We start from the raw sequence: 26377 nt of genomic DNA, 5'->3' as shown, positions 1-26377 counted from the left end.
TTTTTTTTTTTTTTTTTTTGCTTTTCATTTTTTGTGTTACAAAAACAGCAACAACAATAGCGCAAGGTGTGCAGTGTGTGAATATGCCTTGAATTCGGAACTTAAGGAAATAAATAACCGGATGTGATTTTCTCATTTACTTGTTGTTCTTTTGATTTTTATTATATTCCTTTAAAGTCCTTTTGTTTCTGCTCTTCATCTTTTTCCTTTCTTACTAATAGCTATTTCTCTATTTTTTGTCTCTTTCTCGCCTTCATTCTTTGATTACTTGTCAAGCATTTTTGTGCAATTTTTCATTCAGACTTTGAATGGTCATTTGTTTTTTTCATTTTTTTTTTTTTTTTTTTTTCAATCCAATAATGAATGAATTACTTAATGAATTGTCTAAAGGGAATGCAAACTAAATCTTATGCTTTCAAGACCAAACGGAAACGTAATATTTAGATTGAAAAGGAGTTAAAAAGAAAAAAAAGAAGAAAAAGATGTCTTGTCCTTTCTCTATATTCGCCCCGTATAATCTCGTAGACTATAATTGGTTCAATGGTTTGCTTATAAAACCCTGACCTGTCAGTTGACCTATCTTATGCAATACATGTTATATAACTTATATCTCATATTGATATCAATTAATATAACTTTCGATTAGTTTTTCGAAATATTTTCATAAAATATTTTTTATTTTTAATTTTTTTTTTTTAAATAAAATTTAAACATAAATTGTTTACCAATGTATTAAACAGCCCTTATAAACTCAAACATTACTCTCTGTCTGTCTGTCTGTCTATCTGTGTGTTTATACAGTGTGTTTGGGAATATGAGTTATTTATTACGTATGCATCTAACCAGAAAACGAGTTGTTCCCACGCCATTCTACTACCAGCACCTAAATAATTGTGATGTCTAATTACTTTCAGGACTTTTTTTTTTTTCGGTTGTTGGTGTTATTATTGTTGTTTCTGTTGTCATTATTGCTGTGTTGTTAAACGTAAGAGCAATAGATAGATAGCAGCAGCGGTTACGGCTCATTGCCTAAGCGAGTCGTATTATTTTATATTTAGCAAAAGGTCCTTTTTAAGTGCTATTCACAGACAACGAACGAGTCTTTGAACCCTTGCAATGAAACGTTGATATGTGGGAGTTTTTGATTTTTATAAATTCATATTTTAATCGACAGAAAAACAAAAGGGGTAAAAGCTTTGCAAATTTTCCCAAGATTCTGTTGCAGAAAATAAAAATAACATTTGATAGAGGGGAGAAGTGTAATTTTTTCATAGGTCATTAAAAGATCTGAAGATATTATTACATGTTCTAAAAATTAAAATAGTTGCATGGGTGTAATTGTGCTTCTTGTGGTTTAGAAGTAAAAGAATATGGAATTATGGCTAATGACGTTATCAGCATATTCAGGAAATAGACAGGAACCACTCTTGGGAAAATTTTAAATTTACAATTGAGTTATCCAAAGCCAACGATAAAGGCGCTCGAACTTTGTTCAATATTCGTTGTCATCCATTGCCGTTATTCCATGGAAGTTGTCCAACATTTGGAAGTAAAGAAGTACTTGTGACACTTTTTCCATCTAAATATACTCTTGATGAGCGTAGGATATCGCTTGTGTAGGATATATTTAGTCATGTACGTCTTGTCCTTTTCGTGCTGAAATCACAATCGCAATCTCAAAACTTTACTTACAAAGGCGAACATGGTTGTCACTCAAGTTATCATAAAGCCATTTTAAGGTCCATACCTTGTTCCTTGCCTTCCTCGCATTGGACAACCGTTAGGAAAGTTTTTGAAGTTATAAAAATACCTTGTGTAGCAATCTGCGTAACAATCTTTGCATTACTTTATTACATTCTGAATATCTTGGGCTTTGAGTAGACCAAATCCTTTAATTTGACATCCATATCGATCGGATTGTGGAGAAAAAGTTAAACCATCAAGTCGTGAATTAACATGGTTAGCTTGTCGAGCTCCACTTTGCGAATCCTTTTATTTCATACCCTGTCGGACTTTGTGGGGTCTTTGGAGCTTTCTTCCGGATGTTGCAAACATTTCAACACAATGAATATACCTCTCTGCCTTCGATGGTGGGTACATAATTTGGTGGTGGACGATGGTTAATTTACTTCGAAAGAAAGTACCGCTGAATCGCAGACGATTATGAAAACGATAGTTGAAGCCCGAAAAAACTCTAGCAACTCTCGTGGATATTATTAGCTCCCCGTTTAACGGTCGGGACACAGTCGCAATGTACGAAAATACAAGGTACAGTTCGGCACTGCAAGTCCTATCTGTAGAAGTTTGCCAGAACTGAATTCGGATGCGCTTATCTCTCACACGGAATACCAGACATTGCCTACTTTGGATTAATGCGAATTTTAATTGTTCCGAGTAACGCCTTATTATTATTCCGTTTATATGATAACGCCTATGCTTCCATTCCAGTCATCCTTGCGTGTGGGAAATCACATTTCGCCAGAAAGAGAGGAAAAGTAATGCCTAGCGATTGACTCTAAATTATCTAAATTCAATTTCACACACAACTTAATAATTAAACGTTTACGCTTGCATAGTACATAACGCTATAAGATGTGAATAAGAATTTCTCTTTGTTTGTTGAACAATGGCTTTCTTCGAATTTGAATAATTTATAGAAATTTGAACTGATTTTTTCGAAAACCTACTAATCAAAATATTACGCTAAAGTATTTATAAATTCATGTCTGGTTTCTGTAAATATTCTACAAGTTTTTCATCTAACATATACTTCTTATTTTATGATTAATGTTACTAAACATATTTAAATTTTCCCTCACATATATGATGTTAGTGTGTGTTGCGACAATCCTTTTGATATTTGCCGCTTATAAGTTGTACCTTTTTGTTGTTTTTTTTTTTTTTTAACAATTGTTTTACTTTTTTATTCGTTGTCTTTCTCGATTTTATTTGTGAATTATCAAATTGTCATAATATACGGCTTCACTTTGCGTGATTGACTGATTAGTATTATTCCCTGCGCTGTTAAACGTTACTTAAACTTTTTGTAACAATTGTTGAAATTGGTATTCAAGAAAAGCTTTTCATACATTTCTACTTATCGGTTATTGATATTCAATAAATATTTGTTAAGTTGAACTTTTTTATTTTTCTCACGCGAAGATTTTTTACTTTATATTCGCTTGGAGGAGAAATTTAAATATCCACCAATGATAGCTAGGCTAGGCTTTTAATTGTTGCAAGTGAATCGGCTGGTGAATCAATTTCACTTGGAAACTTCTGATAAACATATATATCAAATTTTAGAGGGGTGGATGGATGTCTATTGTGACTTTTCCTTTTTGCAAAAGTTTTAGCGAAAAATCTTAATGATATATTGATGCGTTCCTTCCTTATTGAATCCACTGCAAACATTCCATAATCTTTCAGAGTTAAGTCCATGACTTGCAAGCATCTTGGTTGCCATATGTTTACTTATTTGCCTATTTATTATAACGCATTGATGAATAATGTCCGGGTAGGCAACAGATACATAGCTTTCGCCCTCAATTACACGTCAAATGACGCCTGTCATCCCGATTCATTTCTTTCTAATCATCCGAATTGCAGGGAATTTAATAAGACAATTTGTCCTATTTTCAAAACAATGGACAAAGCCGAGTGCTGAGTAAATTAGCCCTTTAGATGGGGAAAAATGCCATTTCAAAGTTTAACGTTGACTCGTTCTAAGTTTTGCTGAAAGCAACAATTTGTCAATAGTTTGCCGATCTTAGACGATGCAGCAGCGATACGAAAGAATATAACAGAGCATTGAAGATCAGGAAAATGCTGAAAGTTATTCTTGAAACTCGAAGCTAGAGATAATTGACATCACAAGACAATATATTCATGCTTTGCATGAAAATTTTGCAATCATCAGAAAACTGTTCTCCATAAAGTTTTCCATATTTTCAAATTTCAATATCACTTACTTTAGATGGATTTTAAAAAGTAAATTTTTCATCATTATATGCCTTAGGTATGCCACGTTTTACTTGCTTACATAGCTATGCATCAATATTCAGTGAAAAGCAAGCAATTAATTGAGTTTAGCTGACAACTGCTTTGAACCTAGACCCGCCTATTACAAGATTCACCCTAAAAGCAAGCAAGCAAGCAAAGCATTCATATATTTGTTTTTTTTTTTTTTTTATTATATTTTCCACCAACTATTTTACATAGTAGTGAAAGTCATGCTCAACAGGCCTCACATATTGCCTACCTATCGAACCAATGGGTAGGGGGGATAAATAATGGTTTACCGTCGTATAAATCGTAAACAGTTTACTATGTTATATGATGCTATGCATGCTTGCGATACCCTTCTTGCTTGAGAGCTTGTTAGTATTTTTAATTTCCGTCCATATTTCCGAATACATTTCGTGTCTTGTTTTATTTTTCCTGAATTGATTAGCGTTCAAATGCAATTTTCTACCTTTTACAAATTGAACTTTTACTGCGAACTTTTTTTCAAACTCTCGTTTTGTTTTTCTTTTTTTTTTTGGTTTATTCGGTTAACCGAAGTATAAAGGTTTTCCTAAAAAAAAAAGAAGAAAATTGAAAAAGGTGAAGGATAAATAAAAACATAAGCACATACACACTCGCACACTCGCTATATACTATTGAGATGAATGGTAATGGGCAAAAATATTAATAAAGTTTCAAAAAGCTTTAGCTCTTAATTGATTTAAGAGAATAATTTGATTTTTGGTTTATAATAAAAAAAAAAAAAATGTTATTTTTTGATTATATAAAAACAAAAAAAGAAAAGATTTTTGTTTATTACCAAAAATTTTTTTCAAGAAAACACAAACACACATTTGTTTTGCAAATAAAATTAAATGGAAAATTGATTTTACAAAAATGGAAAACAAAAATTTATTATTGAATTGAATTCTTTTTATAAAACGTGAGAAATATTTTACAATTACAATCAAAATCTGATGTTAGTTTCATAACAATACGAAATCATGTATAATATATTTGGTTGCCCTTATATAGAATAAATTTTAAGTATTTACAATGGGAAAGGTTACTGCTATCATTTTTAACGGTTGCATTTATTATCTATTAGCCGAATGCAATATCGACAACAAGTGTTTTGTTGTTGTGGCAAACACTGACCCGCACCAGGGGGGGGGGGGTGATGAAAGTACGATACGTACTTTCCTATGCAAAGGATATCTAAGTTACATAATTCATGCAATGTCCTTCCAGCCAAGCGAGTAATCAGTAGCATATAATCAAAGATTTTTAAAAAATCCCCTCACGTTTACTCTCTTAATTTAGATTTGAAAAAAAAAAAAGGAAAAATTAAAAAGTGGAAAAAACCAAGTTTTTATTTTCTCAAAGCCTGTAACTCTACTACGCTCTAGACAGTAACGCCAACCATGTTACTACCACCGTCAGCACAGCGACCACAACAACAACAACTACAACTACTACTACTACTACTATTATTGTCAACTAAGTGGAGAGTTTGTGAAACTGAACATTAACGCGGACTGACAGACAATTCACGACGACGACAACGACAACGACGACGACGACAATTTATTAAAATACTTGTAATTCAGGCTGGTTTGCACCTGAGTTAATGTTAATGTCTGTATTTTTTTTTTTTTGTTTTTTCTTGGTGTTTCTGTTTATTGTTGTTGTTTTATTATTGCTGCTGCTATTTTATTATTTGTTTGGTACATAGTAATTTGCCAGCATTTTTGTATTTTCTGCGCTTTTTTTCTTTTTTTTTTTTCTCCTTTTTCATGAACGTGGGAAATTTAATTCTTTTTTTCACGCTAAATGTAAGTTTTTTTTTTTTTTTTATTATAGTCGAGTGCATAAATTATTTTCACTATCGATCGTTTTTAAATCAAAAAAAAAAAAAAAAATATATATATATATATATATATATATATATTAAAAACTTTTAATTAATATTATTAAAAATTCATTTTTTTACATAAACTTATGAGTCATAGTTGTAGCGCAGTCATTGGTTTCATAAATGCCTTGTTAAAGGAGTTTTGTGAGGTTAGTTTCAGTGAGTGTCATTGCAAATAAAAATCTGTCATGAAAATGGTTATATATATGTGGATGAGGATCGAGCAACGATTAATGTGAATCTGCAAAAATGATGTCACATTTCTTTTTGAAATTCCTCCTTAAGAGCGTGCAAACACTTTGCCAATTTAACAGGACAGAAGTACAGCTGATGTTTGATCAATTCCATTTTATATGTGCAGAAATATTTGTAGAATAAAAGTGACAAAGCATCTTGGCCAAGTGGCAAGGACTTATTATTGTAATTGCCTTCGCTATCCTGTGATATGTAGTTAGTCTTTGGCTTTTTAGTCTTTCGTAGATAGCATATCCACTAATTGACAAGTCATTGTGTAGTCTAATCTCTCTTAAAGTATAAGGTCTAAGGACCTTACGAAGGGTATATTGCGTTGTTGCCTAAACTCCGTTTTCTCCGTTATTTCTTCCAAATTTTAAAAATATTTCAACCAAGAACTTTGTGGAGAAGTTCCCTACAATTGAGGGTGAACTCGATTAAATATTAAAAAAGTGAGATTTTATTTTCTTAAAAACATGTAGTGCGCGACCTATTTAAATTTAGAGGACAATAAGCGCAGAGCACAGAACCACGAAGCGTGCGCTCCTAGTCTATGCCTAGCGCAACATAAGCAATGGAGCTATAAATTAAAGGAAAACACCACAGTAACAGGGTGTTTTTTTAAGTGTGAGGAAAAGCAATAAAACAATATTCGAGGAACTATCGAAAAAAAAACCAAAAATGGTTTTGAAAAATATTGAAAATCGTATCGGAAACATACCTCAGTGGAAAGCAATCTACGCCAAGCGGTGTAGCTGGTGCAAATGTGTATATGAAAAGTAAAATATTATTACTGCTGTCCTTGTTGTTGCAATTGTTATTGCAATTGTTATTGCAATTGTTATTATTATTAAATTCTAAAACAACAATCTTAAAGCCCAACCATCTAAGGTTATCGGTTTTATTGAAAACTCGGCCGCACAGAGAGATTTGAGCAGACCATGAAGTTATTAATCGAGATCCTTTACTCGGCTTACTCGGCGACTCGGAGACTTAGGCGGACCAAACAAAAAAATCACTTAACCTAAATACCTATAACTAGAGATGTACAAAAAATATTTTAAAAACATTTTTTTCGAGTGAAAAACCGAGTATTTGATAGAAAAAGTTGCATTTTTGGAACTTTTAAAGGTCCAAGTGTGTAAAGTAACACTGCTTGATAACTATCTACGGCAAATTAAATGTTTGGATCATATAATATTTTGCCGCGTGCACAATTATGTTCTAAAGAAAGTAATTTTCTGAAAAACTCATGCAAAACTTTCAAACTTGTCATCGTCTATGATCAGATAGGAGCAGGGCTTTCAAAACTTCCCAACAGAATTTCGAGAAAATTGTGTCTTCTATTTCCAAAGACTTCAACAATTTGATATAAATTATACCACTATATACCCCTATTACATACACATAACAGCTTACGTAATGGCGTAAGAAAAGAGATTCTTTGTCTTTATATAATAAACTATTCTGTCTAAAGATGCAATGTCGGGGCACTTAAATCTGCGTAAAGGAGGTGGCGGGAGAGGGGGACGTAACCTAACCCTCTTTATATTAAAGCGTCTTCATTAGGTGTCAGTTTCACATTCAATGCGAGTGTGTGTGTGTGTGTGAAAAGAATAAACGTCACGTTAGTCTGGAATTTATATGCTGTAAGAAAGATAAGAAAGCGTAATGGCCAGCGCTAAATACTATCCAGTCAACGATGAATCTTTTACTATTTGTTCATAATTTTTTCAAAAAAAATTCCTCAAAACTTACATCTGCTTTTAATAGCATGTCCGTCCTTCTATTTATCGAACAATATATAGTGAGAATGGAAAGGGCTTAAGAAAATTAGAGCCGCATGCAGCTTGTGTGTTTGTTGAAGGTGGTGCGCTATAAAACTGTTAGAACAGTGTTTGCAGTAAATTGATTAAAAAAATTAATTATCGTTCGGAAACGTAGGAAGAACTGCACATTCGCTTTATTGATATATGGAGTATTCTTCTTAATTCTGAGTTTAGTTTCTTTTGTTCTTTCCCACCTCTACAACATTTAAACAACACGCATTTCTACAATCGTTTAAATATTTCATCAAAGTGTTTTAATGCCAATATAAGGTCGTTATAAACTGTTCTGATAAGGAGACAATTTGAAGTCTGCTAAAATTTTGGCGAATTGGTTTGTATGTGCTCCTTGCAAAATCCTGATGGTTACAACCTGTAGAACGAAGGAAATTGACAAAGGCTGGACGTGAAAATATTTGAGCAAAGTATTTGAATGACTTAAATATCACTTTTAAAAAGTCTCTGACCATCTTCACGGGCGATTTATATCGTATTTATCGGAGAGGTTAGGTGGTGCTGTGAAAAATTAAAAATCGATTCGAAATTTTTTGTATTCAGATTTTTTCATGCCTCAAGTCGATTACCGAAGCAAAAGTGCAAAATTTGTTATTGGAAATCGATTATTAATAGTTTTTCAGTTATAAGTTTTTTTTTTTTTTTAATATATTTTATGAAATATTAATCAAAAAAAAATGTAAATTTTTTAATAATTATTTGTGAATTCTTGAGAATTTGTTTAGACTGAATTCGTGGAAAAACGACTGCAAATTCATATTTCACCATATATTGCTGATAACAATAAAAAAAAAAAAAAAAAATTTACACATATACATATATATATATATATATACATATATATACGTATTATTATATTCATGAATATATACATACATACATATAAAAATGGAGTATATGTGAATATACGTAAGATATAATTATTATTATTATTATCGTTCTTATGTATGGTACTACATACGTAACATTATGCAAATTATTATTAATTTATTCATTTAACAAAAAACTGAACAACACTGAACAACGCGTAATCGGGATATTATTGCGTAGTATTTTTAGAGAATAATCACCACTGGAGTGAAAATTAGTAATTATTTTTTTTAATTAATTGAAACAATCATAAGCGATCCTCTAAAACACAAGGTTTAATACATGATTTTACTTTTAACGTTTACAGCATACTTGTGATCAACAACTTATTGACCAAGGTTTTTACTCGAAGAGCAATGACGATGTGCAAGAGTATTGAAGAAACCATTTATTACTACATTTTCTTCATATATTTCCTATATATCCTTGTTAGTTGAAATAGTTAAAGTTTAGATATATATTCGCCGATCATTCAAGAAGCTTTTCGCCCGCATAATATCAACTTTGGCATACTTCCTGGGTTAGTAGTCATCGTTTACGTTCACTTTATGCTTTTAACGAGATTTCGTTGCTTTCAATTTCGATCTATACGAGAGAAGACAGACAGACAGACAGACAGACAGACAGACACCCTTGTTAATGGACTACACCAAGTTAAATGGCCTCAAACTTTTTTATGTTAAATGAAGTGAAAGATATTTCCCATGTGCAGATAGATGTTCAAATTAAAATTCAACGCATTTAGTTAAAATGCGCCATCATGTGGATTGTAATTGTTTTTGGTAATCATTTCATTTATTAAAATTATACTCATTTACATTAATATTTGAGACTAATGAACGATATCTGTGCTGTACTGTTAGGCTTTAAATATTTTAAACTAACTAACTAACGAATGTCTTTTAACAGAAAGAGCAGAATGCGTAAAATTTTACCATGCTTGACGAAACCGTATGGTTACGCGTGGCGTCATTTCGCTATTTATGCACTCATTCTGACACACACCCAACATTTAAAGCAGAAAATTAAAAAAAAAAAAATTTCTATTATGATTTTGAAGTTTACAAGCCATGTGTGCATGATCGTAGTCTGAGGCAGCCAACAACAGATCCGTACTGTTGCGCTTTTCAATTAATGGTATTTGGCTACAAAAACCATTAACAACATTTACATGGCAACGGGGAAAATAATTTTATTTTGACGAGGCCCGTTACTCTTTTCATTTACATAGCGATGGAATTCTAAATCTAAGGTAAAGGTATTCGACAGTTCGATCATGAAATCGTCTCTAGCCCGTCGTGAAATTAATTTTTTTCATTTCTTTTTTATGTTGTTAAGAACAAGTTGATAGAGACGGAATCTTATAAAGTGCTTTACGATTTATGCTTTAATTATATAAAGATGCACGCAGGCCATCCCTGGTATAAAGGTATTCATGTCTTATGTTGAGGGATTTATTTCTCTTAGATAATACGCAAAAGAATATTTACTTATGTTACATAGCTATATCGCATATGATGTTATAAGTTTATGTTTAGTGTCACAATAGAAATCTTGAAAATTATAAGTTATTATATAATAACGACGTTACAGTTTGTTGATTTTGAAATTGACATTTATGTCTCTGCGATAATATATTAGATTTTTTCTTCTTGATTTTATAGTGTTATTGACTTCTTAAGGTCACATTTCACTTTCATTCTCATGCCTGGAAACAAGAGCGAATGAATTAGAAAATGAAATGATGAATTTGTTATGAACGTGTGTGTGTGTGTGTGTGTGTGTGTGTGTGCTTTCAATATCTTAAGTTTATATCTGCTCGTGTACATAAATTATTAAAGCCAAAGCGTACTTCTTTTTACAATGACTTTAGTTAAAATGGTCATATATTAAGCTTATTATACTATAGATCGGATATAATAATAGTGCATATATATATATATATATATATTCACTCGTCCGATTAGATTTTCAAGCAATTTAACGATATCTGTCTATCTTTCTACGCGTGAATATATCAAAATTTTCTTGGCCAGAGGCGCTACAACTATCGATGTTAGCAACGAGGCGTGCGGATATCAAGTAAAAAAGAGCACAAGCGCTAAATACATTTAAAACATCCTTTATCAACAATTCTTCATAAAATTTTTTTTTCCTACTTTTGTGTTTTTTTTTTTTTCTTTATATATAGTAAGCAAAGCTTCCTTTGATAGGGTTTACTTTGTTTGGAATACAAGTCCTTCAAAAAACTACTATAACTTGTCTGCAAATGGTTTCGCAAGTACTATGCCCCGCTTGTGCTCCTTCTTCTCCTTCTTTTTTTCAGACTTTCAGTTTTGACATTCACTTGTGTTTATATCAAAGTTTAAAAAATGCGTCAATGGCTTTGAAAATCCAGTGAAACTTTTACAGTGATGCTCTTTTTGCTTTTCAGGGAATTTACGATACGCGATGGAATGCGAGAAGCTTAGTCCACTGTTCGTATTCGTAAAAGACGTCCCACAGAAATTTCTTCCCGCAAATTCATTTTTTTTATTTGCCATTGTTTGCTTAAATTTTTTGCTTCTTTTCCTTTTCTCTTATTGCACAATAATTAATCAGGCTAAAGTAGTTCCTTTAAGAGTCCTTTCTTAGGATATTACTTGAATTTATGTAAAGGTGGCTGAGTTTAATTTGAAATTTTTTTACTCTCCACCCTATTCACTCAACGATCGACTCAGTAGGAATGCATTTAGTTGTTTTCATTTGGAAACCTTTTTATGTGAACCTAAATATACTTCTTAAGGACACTTTTTAGAACTTGAAATCAACAACAAAGACATTAGGTTGCAATTTTCTAGCATAGACTCATTTGACCCAGGCATTCCTTTTGAAGCGCTTGGGGGAAAAAACTCAACAAAATTTTTGAAGCGAAATTTCTTTCAACTGATTATTTGTTCCCACATATTTTAGAAGGTTTAGAACATTTATTGACCAAAAAAAAATATTTTTTATATTAAGGACATGAAATCATGGGGGGAGATTTTCAACTCAAAAGTACGCGTCACATGTGTAGATGTGTACCAAGGAAGACGATTAATCGCTTGAAAAAAAAGAAAAACATTGCCGGTTGGAAGTTTATTCGATTCACACAATCCAAGGAATTATACTAAAAGAGACAAATGTATTCATTTTAAAGAACGCATTGGCCCCGCTCTACTAACCGCTGAAGAAAGACAAAGCAATTACGTTAGATGATTGATAACTGAATTATATATAATTCTTTAGTTATTTGATTAATCATTTTAGTCACTTATAATTATACCCTTACCTTAAAAATGAGTATTTTTTTACAAGGTATTGTTGGATTTTCAAATGTAAAATGTATTTACACAAAAAAGACCTTCGTATGTGTGAATGACTAAAAGATAGTATAAATTCGAAAAGTAAAATCTAACTAATTAGCATACAAATTTTGCAGCGGTCTGTTGGTCAGAAATGCATACAAAATCTATACAACACACACACACACACACACATACATGTATAGATGTATATATGAACATTAGCATATGCAGGTCAAAAGCCTTGATTTTCAACTATCTATGCAAGAGGACTATGAGAGAGAGAGAGAGAGAGAGAGAGACAGAGAGAGATGGAGAGAATATGCGTTCACTTCTGGATCAACCGCATAGAGAGATACACAATCATTTTACATAATAATATGCAAACGATATCAATTTGAATTTGGTTTAGGCGCTTGCATACACATTCATACATATTCTTACGTTCACTGGAATTCTAAATACGAATGTGCGAATGTGTATGTAATTAAATTCACTCTTAAACACCCTTCAACAATGGCATCGAGAGTGTAAATTATTTTAAATAATTTTCAGCGATTTTTTCTTTTTTTTTCCCAGTCAGAATATATATACACATATGTACACATTGTATATATAAATGCATGTATATATTATATATATATATATATATATATGTATATATATGTATATTTCACATAAAAAATAGGTTTCAAAGTATTTTTTGTTTTATTTCTTTTTTTTTTTCTTTTTTCTTTTTGTTGTTGTTTCTCTCTCTGTAAAGGTTATTTTCAGTTTCTCTAACGATATAATATTGTGATAAAAAAAAAAAAAAAAGCAGCAAAAACATCTACAATCTACATATATAAGCAACCACACAACACAACTATTTCATACTATAGTATAGTAGGCCTCACAGGCATGCGTACGTACATATACATATACATATACATATATATTTAATATTTATTGCTGCGACTCTTGAGTTAAATTTCTGTATTTTATCTATACCCTCTAAACAACTAAGCAGCAGAACAAAATATATGCTAGTCATGAGAGCCGATGTTTGCAGCTACTTTATGTGGTACTATACGCTTGACAGTTATTTTCTTTATCGATCTACGCATTCTTCTTATCCCTCAAGTTTTTGAATTAATAGGCCGAGTTCATATATCTTTCCCTATGTTGTGTCTTGTTGTTGTGCTTTGGTGTTTACGATCGCTTCTCGGGGACACTTCAAATGCCATCCATATGAGAAGTGTCCCAAAATGAACGCATATTTTATTGATATTCGGTTAAAAATCCTTTTGTTATTTATATACTTTCGAGCTTTAGTGTTTAATGTAATACAATAAGCCTAATGTGTGTGTGTGTGGGTGTGTGTGATATATGAGAATTTAAAAAAGCTTGGCTGCGCATTTCATAAAGAGATTTTCCACCCATGTTAAGGAACGTTTCGCAAATTTAGGACAAATTTCCCCAATTAGGTAAACAATTACTTAATGCTGAACTGATCTACGGTTTTTTCGTCCCTTACGATCGCCTTACAAGTAGACATTGATTGTGATGTTGTTGAACAATTCATGTCACCTTTAATAATAAATCTTTCTGCCAATGTGGTTGGAAGTGATGCATCCGACTTCTAACACAATTTATGTTCCATTATTTATTTTAAACCAGACAAAGTTTAAAAATCACCTCATTTTATTTATTAATTAGTTTTGAAGCCCCTTTCCTAGGTGTTGCAGAGGGAAAGTTTTCTCAAATTTTGTAAAAACTTTTTTGACTTAAGCGACATAGTTACGAAAATTTCAAGTACACAAGGGAGAAGGCTTTTGCAACCACCTCCTTCTTTTCAATTTCCAATGAAAATGTAAATTATTTTATTTAACATAACTGTTTTATTTTTATACACTTAGTCAACTAGCCTGGATGTGCTCCCTACACGCATATATATGAACTAAAGTGCAGTTATCACGAAAAATTGCGTTCATATTATTTGTGTTTTTTGTGCAGGAGCTTGCAAATAAACGCTTGCAACAAACTGAAAAATCTATTCGAAAATGGAAAGTTACAAAACATTCATAGCAATGTTCAGTTTTGCGATAAATTAAATGATAGAAGGTACGATGCGATCAAAAATCAAAGAGTGAATGCTGTTTTTAAGCAAACTCTACTATACATTGACAAGGTCGTTATAGTACTAGTTAGCCGAACAAGCGCGATGAGAGATATTCAAGGATATATTTCAAAAACAATCGAGTATGGTAAGGCAAAGATTTATATGCACACTGAAGCCTAGAAGATAGGACAGCACTTCATTTGTTACAATAACTGTACTATAACGAAGCAAGGGTTAATAAAAAATTACTATTACCATTACAGAAACAACATCCTATGCTTAAGATTGCTTTTGTCATACCAGGGGGAACTGGATATCAAGTCTTTCAAGAAAAATTTTCGTTGTTACATGAGCTGTACGGTAGGTGATGCCATCCTATTGAAAATAGACATCATCCAGATCGTGATCTTGTTGATGCATTTCTGGGCATATTGTGCGAGTATATATTGGCTCCTAATATCTTAAGAAATCTCCTAGTTTTGACTTCTTAAATCATTCATTCCAATCGAAGTCATAGACGTTGACATTGCGAAAGGGCTTACATATCCTGTAAATTCTGCAAGGTTATTATATATATATATATATATATTTATATTTATTTAGAAAACAAAAATGGAAGAGACAATGTATTTGGATTAATCCGAACTGTTTATATTGAAGACATGGCTATTATGGTAAAAGGAAAACTCTTACATTTCACTTAACCAGAAAGAATGAAAATTCTTCGGAATGAGAGATTCCTTCCAAGTAACAATTAAAATTTCAATTTTCTAATGTCGAAAATTCAAAGTAGACCATCGATCTTAACTTGAAGGGCCTATATACAATGATGAAGCTTGGAAGCTTAGTGAAGTGAAAATTGTATTTTTTTGGGAGATAACTTTTTAGTCTTCTATGAATTGTGATCACGTTTAGAAATCAATCTGTCGCATTTCTGATAACACTTCAGCTAAGAAAAAGTAATTGCCTGTAGCTCTATTTTTATGTGAAAAGCTTCTTAAGCTCAGCAAACACGTCCCCACATGTTCGGAATATAACGCCGATTAGGAAAATAAAAAATTATGTGCTCGTAAGAATTCTCGTCGTTACCAATAGAACAAAAATGTTAGTATGCCTTCGAATGCTGGATATTGTGAAAATGAAAAAAAAAAAAAAAAAAAAAAAAAAAAACAAATCGTCACGGTCGAGTTCTTTTAAAACAACAGCGTTTTAAAAAAATAAAATAAAAAAACAAATTCGAAAACAATACACACAAAATTTACATATACTCTCCTGGTCATAAATGTAAATTTTTTACGTATATGTGTAGCTTATATATATGGATTTGTATATAAGCTTCAAATATAAAACATGCAAAAACTAATAAATGACAAAAAAAAAATGCAACAACAAATTAAATGATAGGTAAATCAAATGCAATTTTATTCGATTCATATGTATTTAAATACATGGACTTGTATATATGTATGTACTATACGATGAACATGGAAACAGAAAAACATTAAATGTATTTTTCATTTTAATAAATAAATTCTTTTATACATCACAAACAAGATGTTGTTTGTAGGTGTGCACTGAAATTTGTTATTCGATTGACATTGGAAAAAAAAAATAATACGAATCAGAGGACTTTTTTATAATAAAAAGAGAATAAATTTGGATTCTGTGAGTTTTAAAGATAATTTATTTACTTATTTTTTTTTTTTCCCCCTAATTTTAAGTTAATTCATTCATCTGAGTGTGTATATTCATAATCAATACCGTGGGCTTAAAAATCGATTTAGGAACAGTTGTCTAACTGCCCCTGTGCACCCTTGTGGATATTGTTGGACAGTTAGGCTTTGCGAAGGAAGGAAGGAAGAGTAAAGCGATCTTAAAACGATCAAGAATTTATTTATTTTTGTTTTTCCTTTATTTCTTACGGACTTTCTTGTCGGACACATATGTACTTTTGTTCAAAAGTTCTTAGCAGTCGACTGAAGCATTTTTCGGAGGAGGACTACTGAAAAGAGTAAAAACATTATTATTAGTGAAAGCCGTCCGTTATGTACTCTACAGTATTTCAACTAATGAGAAAACAAAAAATTATAACTATTTTCGATTTAGAGGCGTTCTTTTCACGAGAGACTCCTATAGGAGAAAGCTCTGAATTGATTACTACAATAAAAAACAAGTGTACCTTAAGTGCTTGTGGTCCTTCGCCCAAGCATAACATAGCATGTAACATAAATCTCTAGTCTAACGTATCAAAAGGAAGCTTTGAAGGAAGAACTAGTCTAGGCAAGTCTAGAGTATAAAAAGAAAGCTTTGAATGAAGAACTTATTACTATCCATTTCATACCTTTCTGCGGATGATGGGCACATCAAACGCATATCCTATCATAAATTGTGTACTCATTAATGATAAATAAATACAAAATAACTTATGAAAGCAGATTACTGTTGATGGCTTTACGTTCACTGGAGAAGCATAGGCTTATTTTAGGCATTAGCTTTTTAGTAAATCTGATAGATGGTGTTATAGACTTATCAGTCCTTTTTCCATGAAATTAACTTTTTAATTCCCCTCCGTCCTTCCGAGCCGAAGCTTTCGGGTCATGAATTTTTCCCCTAATGTAGAAAGCTTGCAAGCGAAAATTTCACACTTTCATAATCTCATCTTGATATCGAAATCTCTTAGGAATTTCAGCAAAAAGAATTCCTATGCTATTCGAACACTGCCGACGTCATATCTCAGGAACACGTGAAACCAATTATTATTATTATTCATATTATGTCTATCGAGTCATAGCAAGTTTTTGCTTTGATTCAGGCATGTCTGTCCGTCTGTCCGTCTTGTTTTGTTTCGTCGAACGTACAGTCCACAATATTTCGAATGATTTTTATGAAATTTGATACATTGCCATGTTTTGGTCCCGAACTGTCTCTCGAGCATCTTCCATATAAGATCTTATTTTGAAAAGTTATTACATAATGGTGAGTCGTGGCCCACTATCATGTTTCCGTTTGGTTTTTTTTTTTTTGGGCTAGAGAAAGGTTGCTTGTAAGCGAAAAACTCCAACGTGCGCTTTTTGAATAACAGCAAAAATATACGTACGTGCCTTGTGTAAGATTCATAGACGGAGGTCACAGAACAAGACACCCATACATGCATGCATTCATAGATAAATACATATATACATACATTATCGTGTATATGCATATATATAATATGCACATATATAGATATATTACCATATATATGTATATATGTATATCCACACGGCCAAAATACATGTTCATTTATATGTACATATATATATATATATCCGTAAGGCCAAATTACATGTTCATACATATGCATATACAATGTATGTAGTTACGTGCACATATAAATAAATATCATCCCGTCCCAGTTATATTTATTTGCTTGTGAATAAAAAATGTTCTAAAAAGAGTTATAAACTCAAGATTTACACTACTATAAGGCTAACTACTGATCATATCAAATTGTGCCGACGACTATATTATCATTTTATGATTTTTAAAGCATACACGCATATAATTAATATTAAACACATTGCGGTTTCGAATATAAATTGCAATGACTTCAATTTTTTCTATTAATTAAAATTAATTAAAGATTAATAATTTTTCTATTTTTTTTTTTTTTTTTTTTGTATAAATGCGCAAAGGTATATATATATATATATGTATATGTATATATTTACATATATGTACGTTATTCATATATCTATATAAATATATATTCTATTGAATTTTATGGGTTTTGCGTGCAAATATCTTAGATATACTAGCCTAGATATGCTTTCAACCAAAACAGCCAAAGACCCTGGATGGATAAATAACAAAATTAAAAAAATATATAATAAAAAAAAAAAAAAAAAAAAAAAAAAAAAAAAAAAAAAAAACAAAAATAAAGTAAATAATGAAAAAAAATCCAGCCAACCGTCCAGCAAGAACAACAACATCAATGATTTATATACATTGTTTTTTTTTTTTTTTTTTTTCAAACAACCAAATAAATTCTATATATGTTTAGATATGCGTATATGTTTACATATACATAAGTAATTAAGTATAGGTTACCTCTTCTTCATATCAATGATGATAATGATGACGATATAAAACATGATTACTACGATGTTGTTAATGATAATAATGCTGACGTTGTTGGTACAAAAGGTGATGAATACGAAACGAAAAATGAATACATTATGAAACAATACAATATATTGCGGGTCTTCAGTACCTCGCTCTATGTGTATATAAACATATATATATATATATATATACACAGGAGTTGATAAATATATCGTTCATGTGTATGTGTGTGTATGTGTGTGTGTGCGTTTTTAAGTTGTTAAAAACTTTTGTTAAAATACATTTCAATTCAATATTTTATTCGTTTTGTTCGTTCGTTCGTATGTTAAAAATGCTTTGAACTGAAACTGTATTTCAGATGTATACGATCTACATTTTATTTATTTTTTTTTTTATTTTTTGTTTTTTGATATGTATTCGGTTTGTTTTTCGATGATTCTTACAAGTTATGCAATTAAAGCACACTAACAACATTAACACCAACAGTAACAAATTTGTTGTAAAAAAGCGTTAAGCGTTGTGCTTTTATACAGATTTTTATTTTCCATTATTATTATTGCTGTTGTTGTTGCTGTTATTGTTGTTGTTATTTATATCGCTTTTGTTGCCGTTTTAGTTTATTATTGTATTTATTATTGTTATTGTTGTTGTCTGCGAATAACCTCAAGACAAACTGAATACCGAACATTAAAAGACCTGAAAATGTGAAAATGATGAAACACCATTTTCGACTTTTTACGCTTGGTTGGCGTTAAAATTAAAACGAATTCTCGTAGATTTTGCTTTTGATTTGTTTTTCGTCTTTGGAAAATTTAACATTCAATTTGATCATGACACTGTTCGTAAAATTATATTTATAATGAAAGCTTAACTTTATTAACTGCCTAGCAGAGAGAGAATCTTAATACAACAAAATTGATCTCGGCCCTTAACCAAAAGGTAGGAGTTAAAAATACTACTCGGCTTTCATAGCATAACATTTTTACCATACTTTTGACTGTAACTCAAAGCCAAGTAATTTGTGATCACTTGAGTGTAATTCATTTCAATAAAACGCCTTGTAGATTACCTTAGTTCAATTCAGTGTCCATTTCAATTTAATAAAGTTCCACTCACTTAAATATAAATTTTGTTCGATTGAACTCAACGTAATTCAGTTTATATAAAAGTTTGATATGACTGAAGGAACAAATTCAAAATGGATTAATATTCAAACATTTTTACCGAATAAGAGTGAAGGACAAAGGTCGGGAGTTTGAGTACCACAATGGTAATAGATGAATTTACATAAGCACTGTAGCTGTAGCAAAAAAAAAAAACTTGAAAAAATAATTTGATGCTCGATGCTATCTGACAGTATTAACTGTAAAGTGGCAGGAACTTGCGGGCATGGTAATAATACGCATGTTTTTCTTCTTAAAGATCAATTTCAGATCAGGACGAAATATGCACAAAATATATGAAAAGGTATACCTCTGTACAACAGAGGGTCGACTGATCAGCTTATGAACTGTTAATGACTGCGAGTAGGAAATATATTGGTTTGCGGCATATTTTAATTACATCTTCAAAATGCATGTGCATTCTTATTAACGCCTAGACATTGACTTTCTACCATAGGAGGCGATCACGTGTTATTCAATAAATTCAAAAAGCATAAACAGAATCTGAAGAAGAATTTATGTACAAGCCTTGGAACACCAGAAAATCAATATTAGGAACAGTAGTGTGAAACAGAGTTTTATTGTCCTTTTTGCTGTAATAGTCTACTGGCATATTATGTGTAATGGTAGGGACGTAAGAAGTTTGAAATTCCACGACTATAAATTTCGCAAACCTCGATTAAATGATTTCTTATACAACTTTACACCACGATTTTTGCAAATTTTTTTAGGCAAATGTCCTCCGAAAAGGGAAAGCACGTCTAGTCAAGAGAATCGTTTCAACTCTCAAATCATGATCTTGATAATTTTAATATAATTTATGAAATTTTATTGATATATTGCTGAACTTTATGTAGTTATAGTTTACACATACACAAATGGATGCCTCACTTGCCGAATCGATCAACTCCATGAAACAAGAAATTGAGAGAAATGATAAAATATTATAAATAAATTGTTTATTATTTAGTGACCAAAGCGATTTTGTCATTTAGTGGTATTAATACTTATTATTACAGAAATTTGTTTCGAAATTCGTACAGTTAGGAGCTAATGAAATGCTTTGATATTAAAATTTAATAAAATTCCAAAAATGGCGTTAATCGATTTGGCAAGTGGAGCAAAATGATTTAATAAATAAGTGCACTGATTAATGATATATAGCCACTTCTACTTAATACTCTCTCGAAACCTAAAGATGAAGATAAAAGAGTAAGAAAGTTGTATTCGGCGGGGGCAGAATCTCGCATAACTATCACTAAGCTTTTTGCATTCTACTCTTCAAGTTCTTTTGTCTGATATCCAGTTTACGCTTCTCTGCGGGCCATTGGTTAGACCAACTTGGCCCATTTTCAATTCCAACCTGATTTGAAATCGATGTCCTAATTTTTGCGCCTAGGAGAGTGCCAACAACAAACATTCCACAGACATACAGACGGACAGACATCAATATCAGAATTTCACGCTAATCAAGAATGAATATACTTTGTAGGGTCTTTGAAGATCCCTTCCATTATGAAAAAATGGGAATCTGGTGGGTATGAAAATTGAAAGTAACACCTAGTGAATCAATAGTCTTTACTTTTATATATCTATTATACTCCTACCGTATAAATTCAATACTCTTGTAGTTTGGTAATCGAGTTTAAAAGCAAGATGCATAAGCCCGCATAGATGTTTGCGTTTAAGTAAATTATAATTCCATAGAATTAAGAGACTTAAGCAAATACCCTCGTAAGCTCAATCAATTTACATAAGTAGCTGCAACACGCATACTTAATAAATACGCACACTTAATAATATTACTGCTGTTTGTTGTTATTGTTGTTGTTGTTGTTTTTTTTTTTCTTCAGTGTATAATTAAATTTACATATTATTGATAGCAAAATATTAACAAGACCGTAAGTATATGACGGTTATGCATGCATTCACTGGTTTTTGTTAATGTTTGCATGAAATGATGTCATACAAAATGGGGGACAATTGTCTGTGAATTTGATTTTCATAATTTTGATATTAAATTTGAAAAATTTTATATTGAAATATTTAATTATGCAGTCGCTGTCAATACATGAAAGAACTACTTTTGAACTACATTAACTTAAATTAATGAAGAGTTGGAAAGTAAAGAAAAGGGTTTAATATTGATACAAATCCAGGTGTTCAGGGATAATTTGCTTTTTTTTTTTTTGTATACAAAAAATGTAATAAAATGCAGTTTTTATTAAATCCATGAATGGACATTTAACGATTAAAACCGTATTAAGGCGTCACGTGATTGAATTAACTAAAATTGTTAATGCATATAATGATTTTTATATAGAATTGTAATGTATCGGGTTAGTTAGACATCTGTAATTTTTCCAACTATTAATTAAGATAAGTAAGTTCATGTCTAACGTGTCATATGGTTAAGCGACTTGAGTTTTTCTAAACTATAATTAATATTTTAATGCGTGCTACTAAACGTTGCTAAAAATGGACGCAATTTAGTTATAATCAGTTAGACAATTGCGAAAAAAAAGAGAGCTGTGCTATTTAGAGATACAGAACAAATGAAAATAAAAAAAAAATAGATCAAAGGATGGACGCTTGGATTTAATTAACGCTAATTATTATTCATTGATTTCGTACGTATCCAAGTTACGCATGTGCAAAGGCATCGCGCGTAGATAATTAGATAAATTTTGAAATGCATATAAAAACCGAAATTTTTGATAGAGTATTTGGCATGAATACTAACTACTATCAAAATTGATTTTAGGTGATATAATAGTAAAATAGTATTTGCTGTAAGAGGATATCTGTTTGTTTGTTTAATTTCGAACGTCATAGAGTTACTTTATTATTAAAATGGATTTTTAAACCCAAGTATTATAATAATTTCTATTGATATAATGCGGAAAGATTTAGTAAATTATGGTAATTGCATCGCTTTGCATCAGTTAGATCAGCATTTATCTGTATATGTATGTATGTGTTAATAAATTTATGTACAACATTTGTTTGCCTTAGAAGCACTAGTTGCGTCATTATATAAATAAACAAAATGTCGAGATTGATTTCTTCTAATATACGAGATAATCCCTTAAGTGCCTCAACCAGCAACCTTTTGAACAAATTAAAAACTATTCTTTTGCACTATTCAACACTGGTGAATTTGCCTCGATGACGATTTCGATAATTTTAAAAACGGGAAAAAAAGATTTTAACGGCATAGGTTTCAAAACAAATTCATTTGAATGCGTAAACTTGATTCCAAAATTCATTTATGATATTTGATTTGAAAACAAAAAGGGCGAACAAAGTAAGACTAATGAGTTCTGTATATTTCAGATAATCTTTTTTTATTTTTTCGATAACGTCGCAGCATTTCGTTTGTCAGATTTAGAAATTAATTTCGGTCAATATTTTTGTGAAAAAAGAAAACCTGGTCATTGCCCATTCTTCCTATCTTTTAGACAGAATACCGCAGTCAATGCGCTTGATTTCGGACTATCGCCGTAATTGACCATTTTTTTTTTTTTATAATGTCATAAGAATCAAAACTCTGCTGAAACTGGCAACAAGTCATTGCGCTGAAACCCTTAGTTCTGTAGCCATTTGAATCGTGACAAACGGACAACACTAAACTAAATCGCTTTCGTAGATCGAATTACGACAGAATATGTTTACATTTTATTAAGTCTTTGAAGGACATTTTTACGCTTTATTAGACATAGACTAAGGTACAAAAAATTAGAAATCAATGATATTATTACACATACACATACAGTCATATTGATGTGGAAATAATTAAACGCATGAAATGTGGATTATTTATAAAGCATATGAGCGATGCACAAGATATAAGGATTGAATAATGAGCCAACATTTACTGTACCGTATGTTAAATCAGCAACCTAATGCTTACAACACTAATAACTCATGCAGCATAACAACAACATCAGAAGCTTAAGGAAAACGAACGTTAGAAGTAATTTAGTTAGGTAATAGTAATGCATAGTAAGTTGTCAAAAAGTTGGTCTACAAGACAGGAATGCGGAAATTAATTGTAGCGTAAAACGCTATGGAATATAAATTATCTCAAAGAGATGATATGCTTTGTGATTAACACAGGATTGCCTCCTCCTTGACCTATGGTAAATAACGTGAAAGAAATATCTCCAAAAAAGAGAACTCACTAAGGCGTGATGCATCTTTGCATGAATCTTAAGCAAAAATGTATACAATTTGTCGAATTTTCGATTTCACGCTGCTTGTGTGTTAAGCCCTAATGACAATCTTAATATAATTTTTATGATTAATAAAAGAATGGAATTTCTCTGGCATTCAGTATATAAACATTTTGCTAAAACTGACTATGGCGCCATTGCTCAGTCACTTTCGATGCAGACACCATTGGTGAATTCGACTTGCTACTCTATCCAATGGATGCTGGTAATGCAATGTTAATATAATATAAGCATAGAAATGCAAGAAAATATTTTCACATATATATGCCTATAAATATTGTACATATATATGTATATATATATATATATATATGTAAATTTTATATAAATGCCATAATTTTTTTGTATATATAAATAATGAAATGTTAAGACACAATGGAATTGAAAATTAATTTCCGTTTCACTGATGATAACGTAAATAAAATTCGCTAAAAACAAATTAAATTAATTGTTTATCTAAATAAAATCTCTAGGCAAAGACAGAAATGGCGAAAAACATTTAACCTGTGGCACTTGAGCTGTCTAAAATTAATCTGAAGGCAAAAAAGCAAAATAATATAAATTAAGATAAGTTATGCTCGCCACAAAACGAATCTTGGATATCAATCGCTTGGAGGTAGGTAATGCATAACAGTTGCAAACCTTTTTATTCAATAGATGCGCGAATTGACAAACAGCGCCTGTTTGTCTGTATTACAACACCCTCCCATCCACCTACGTGCACGCTCTTAGTTGCTGACAACCGGCGTAGTTAGGAGATCGAACTGATCTGCCCACAATCACGTACTTAATAGGAGGAAAAAAGCTTATAATCCCTAGTAAATATTGATCTGCCATTCACTGGGCATTCAAGGGCAAGAAAATAACACTGACCGACCTACAAACGCGCTTGCAATAAACGAGAAATTACATTTTGTAAGGGCCAATAGAGCTATGGAGTAGAGTTACAAACCTAGTAAAAAAAAATTTCCTAGGATTAAGCGGTCTTGACTAACCCAAGTTGGCCTGCATTGAATAAAATATACATGAAATCCTTAAGTGAGGTATCGTCACAGAAATTTTCGTACGCCCATATATTGGATCCCCGGCTCTAATTTCAGCTGCCCTTCCAGATCCTGCCCTTCCTTGTATTTAAAACGTTTGCAAGCAGAGAATTTCCAAGAACAGATCGACAAACTGATACTACGAATACTACGAAATGTACTCCATGGAGTCCATTACAGGGTAAGAGAGAGTATAAAAAGAGTATATATAGCAGATCGAAGGTTAAAATACTTTTGTCTAAATGGCTGTGTGTGAGGGCCGTTCCAATCCTCGTTACTGATTATAAAAAATACAAAATATTTTGGTGCCACTGATTATGAAATTTTAACCTGACTGATAAAAAAATATATTTATATTTTTTCTTTTGATTTTTATGGAAATGTTGGGGAATGATTTCAGAAACGGATCTTTTAAACTCAAATAAAGTAAAAGTAGAATATAGATATTAGGCTTCAGATTGCTGGGGCAATGTTTTCCTTGACTGCGCAAATTTCATCCACAAGCGCGCAAGTGTAAGCTGACTTCAAGTAAAAGATATAATAATTTTTTGCATATCGCTTGCAGTTACACACCGCATCGGATTTGTATATAATAAGCAATAAAATAAAGCGTTAATATGCATTACAATAATCGCTGCGGAAATGAATGTTTAATAAAAATAACATCTGCAATAACTGGTAGTTTCAAAAATTTATCTAAATTCGGATAATTTTTTCAATATAATAAAAGAGAAGTTATTTTTAATTTAACGGATATACGGCCAAAAAGAAATCTTTTTTTTTTTTTTTCCTTCATAGCTCATTTGCATATTTGAGTATATATTCTTGAAGAGTACTTGAAAAGCGAAGTCACACAATTTTAATAATGTTTCCACTAATTGTGTGAAGTCGTAAAAAAATTTTGTATTTTTTTTTTTTGAAAATTAATAAAATAAAAAAAAAAAAATTGAATAAATAAAAATATATTTAAAATGCATTGAATGTGTTTTTTTTTTGGCTTCAGGCACGCGTATGATAAGCTTTTAACCTTTACAATTAAATATCCCTCGATTTCCGTTTCAATTTTAAATACCGCACGCGTTGAGGTCTTTGTAACAGTTAATATTATGAATAATTACGTGTATATGAATGGATTTCTTTGATTGAAGACTATTTTTTTTTTTTTGTTATTACTTACCAACACTGTGATGCACTGCATTTGCATGAAACGTTGTCTTATCACTGGTTGTTGCTGCTAATGCTGCAGGTGCATTAAAATCCGTTGGTGGCACTAAACGATTATTATTGTTATTAGTATTACTTGTTGTCGTTGTTGTTGTAGTACTGCTAGAATTACTATTATTGTTAATATTATTATTGCTATAGCCAACTTGATGATCTGATCCACAAATTGACCCGCTTGTAGCCGTTTCATATGCATTAACGGTATTTACAAAATCTTCGACCGGTTTCTCGCAATCTAAAAAGGCGAACAACAAATTTGATTAATTATTCAGTGTTTTAGCGAGTGAGTGAGAGAGAGAGAAGCGAAGAGAGAGAGAGA

General features: G+C 31.3%; 1 protein-coding gene across 2 annotated transcripts in view; it reads right to left on the bottom strand.

The window, feature by feature from the left end:
- LOC119634609 (ETS-like protein pointed) overlaps positions 1 to 26377 on the bottom strand; it is a 179915-nt gene that overhangs the window by 33335 nt on the left and 120203 nt on the right. For both annotated transcript variants that reach the window (XM_038028859.1, XM_038028860.1), the window contains one exon: positions 26012 to 26293. In XM_038028859.1, the coding sequence (XP_037884787.1) occupies positions 26012 to 26293 (282 nt within the window). The remainder of the gene's footprint in view (positions 1 to 26011; positions 26294 to 26377) is intronic.

This window comes from Glossina fuscipes, unplaced genomic scaffold (genome assembly GCF_014805625.2).
Source record: "Glossina fuscipes isolate IAEA_lab_2018 unplaced genomic scaffold, Yale_Gfus_2 3, whole genome shotgun sequence".
Taxonomy (NCBI): Eukaryota; Metazoa; Arthropoda; class Insecta; order Diptera; family Glossinidae; genus Glossina; species Glossina fuscipes.
The sequence above is the reverse complement of the archived record's forward strand: the minus strand, read 5'-3'. Positions and strand labels throughout refer to the sequence as shown.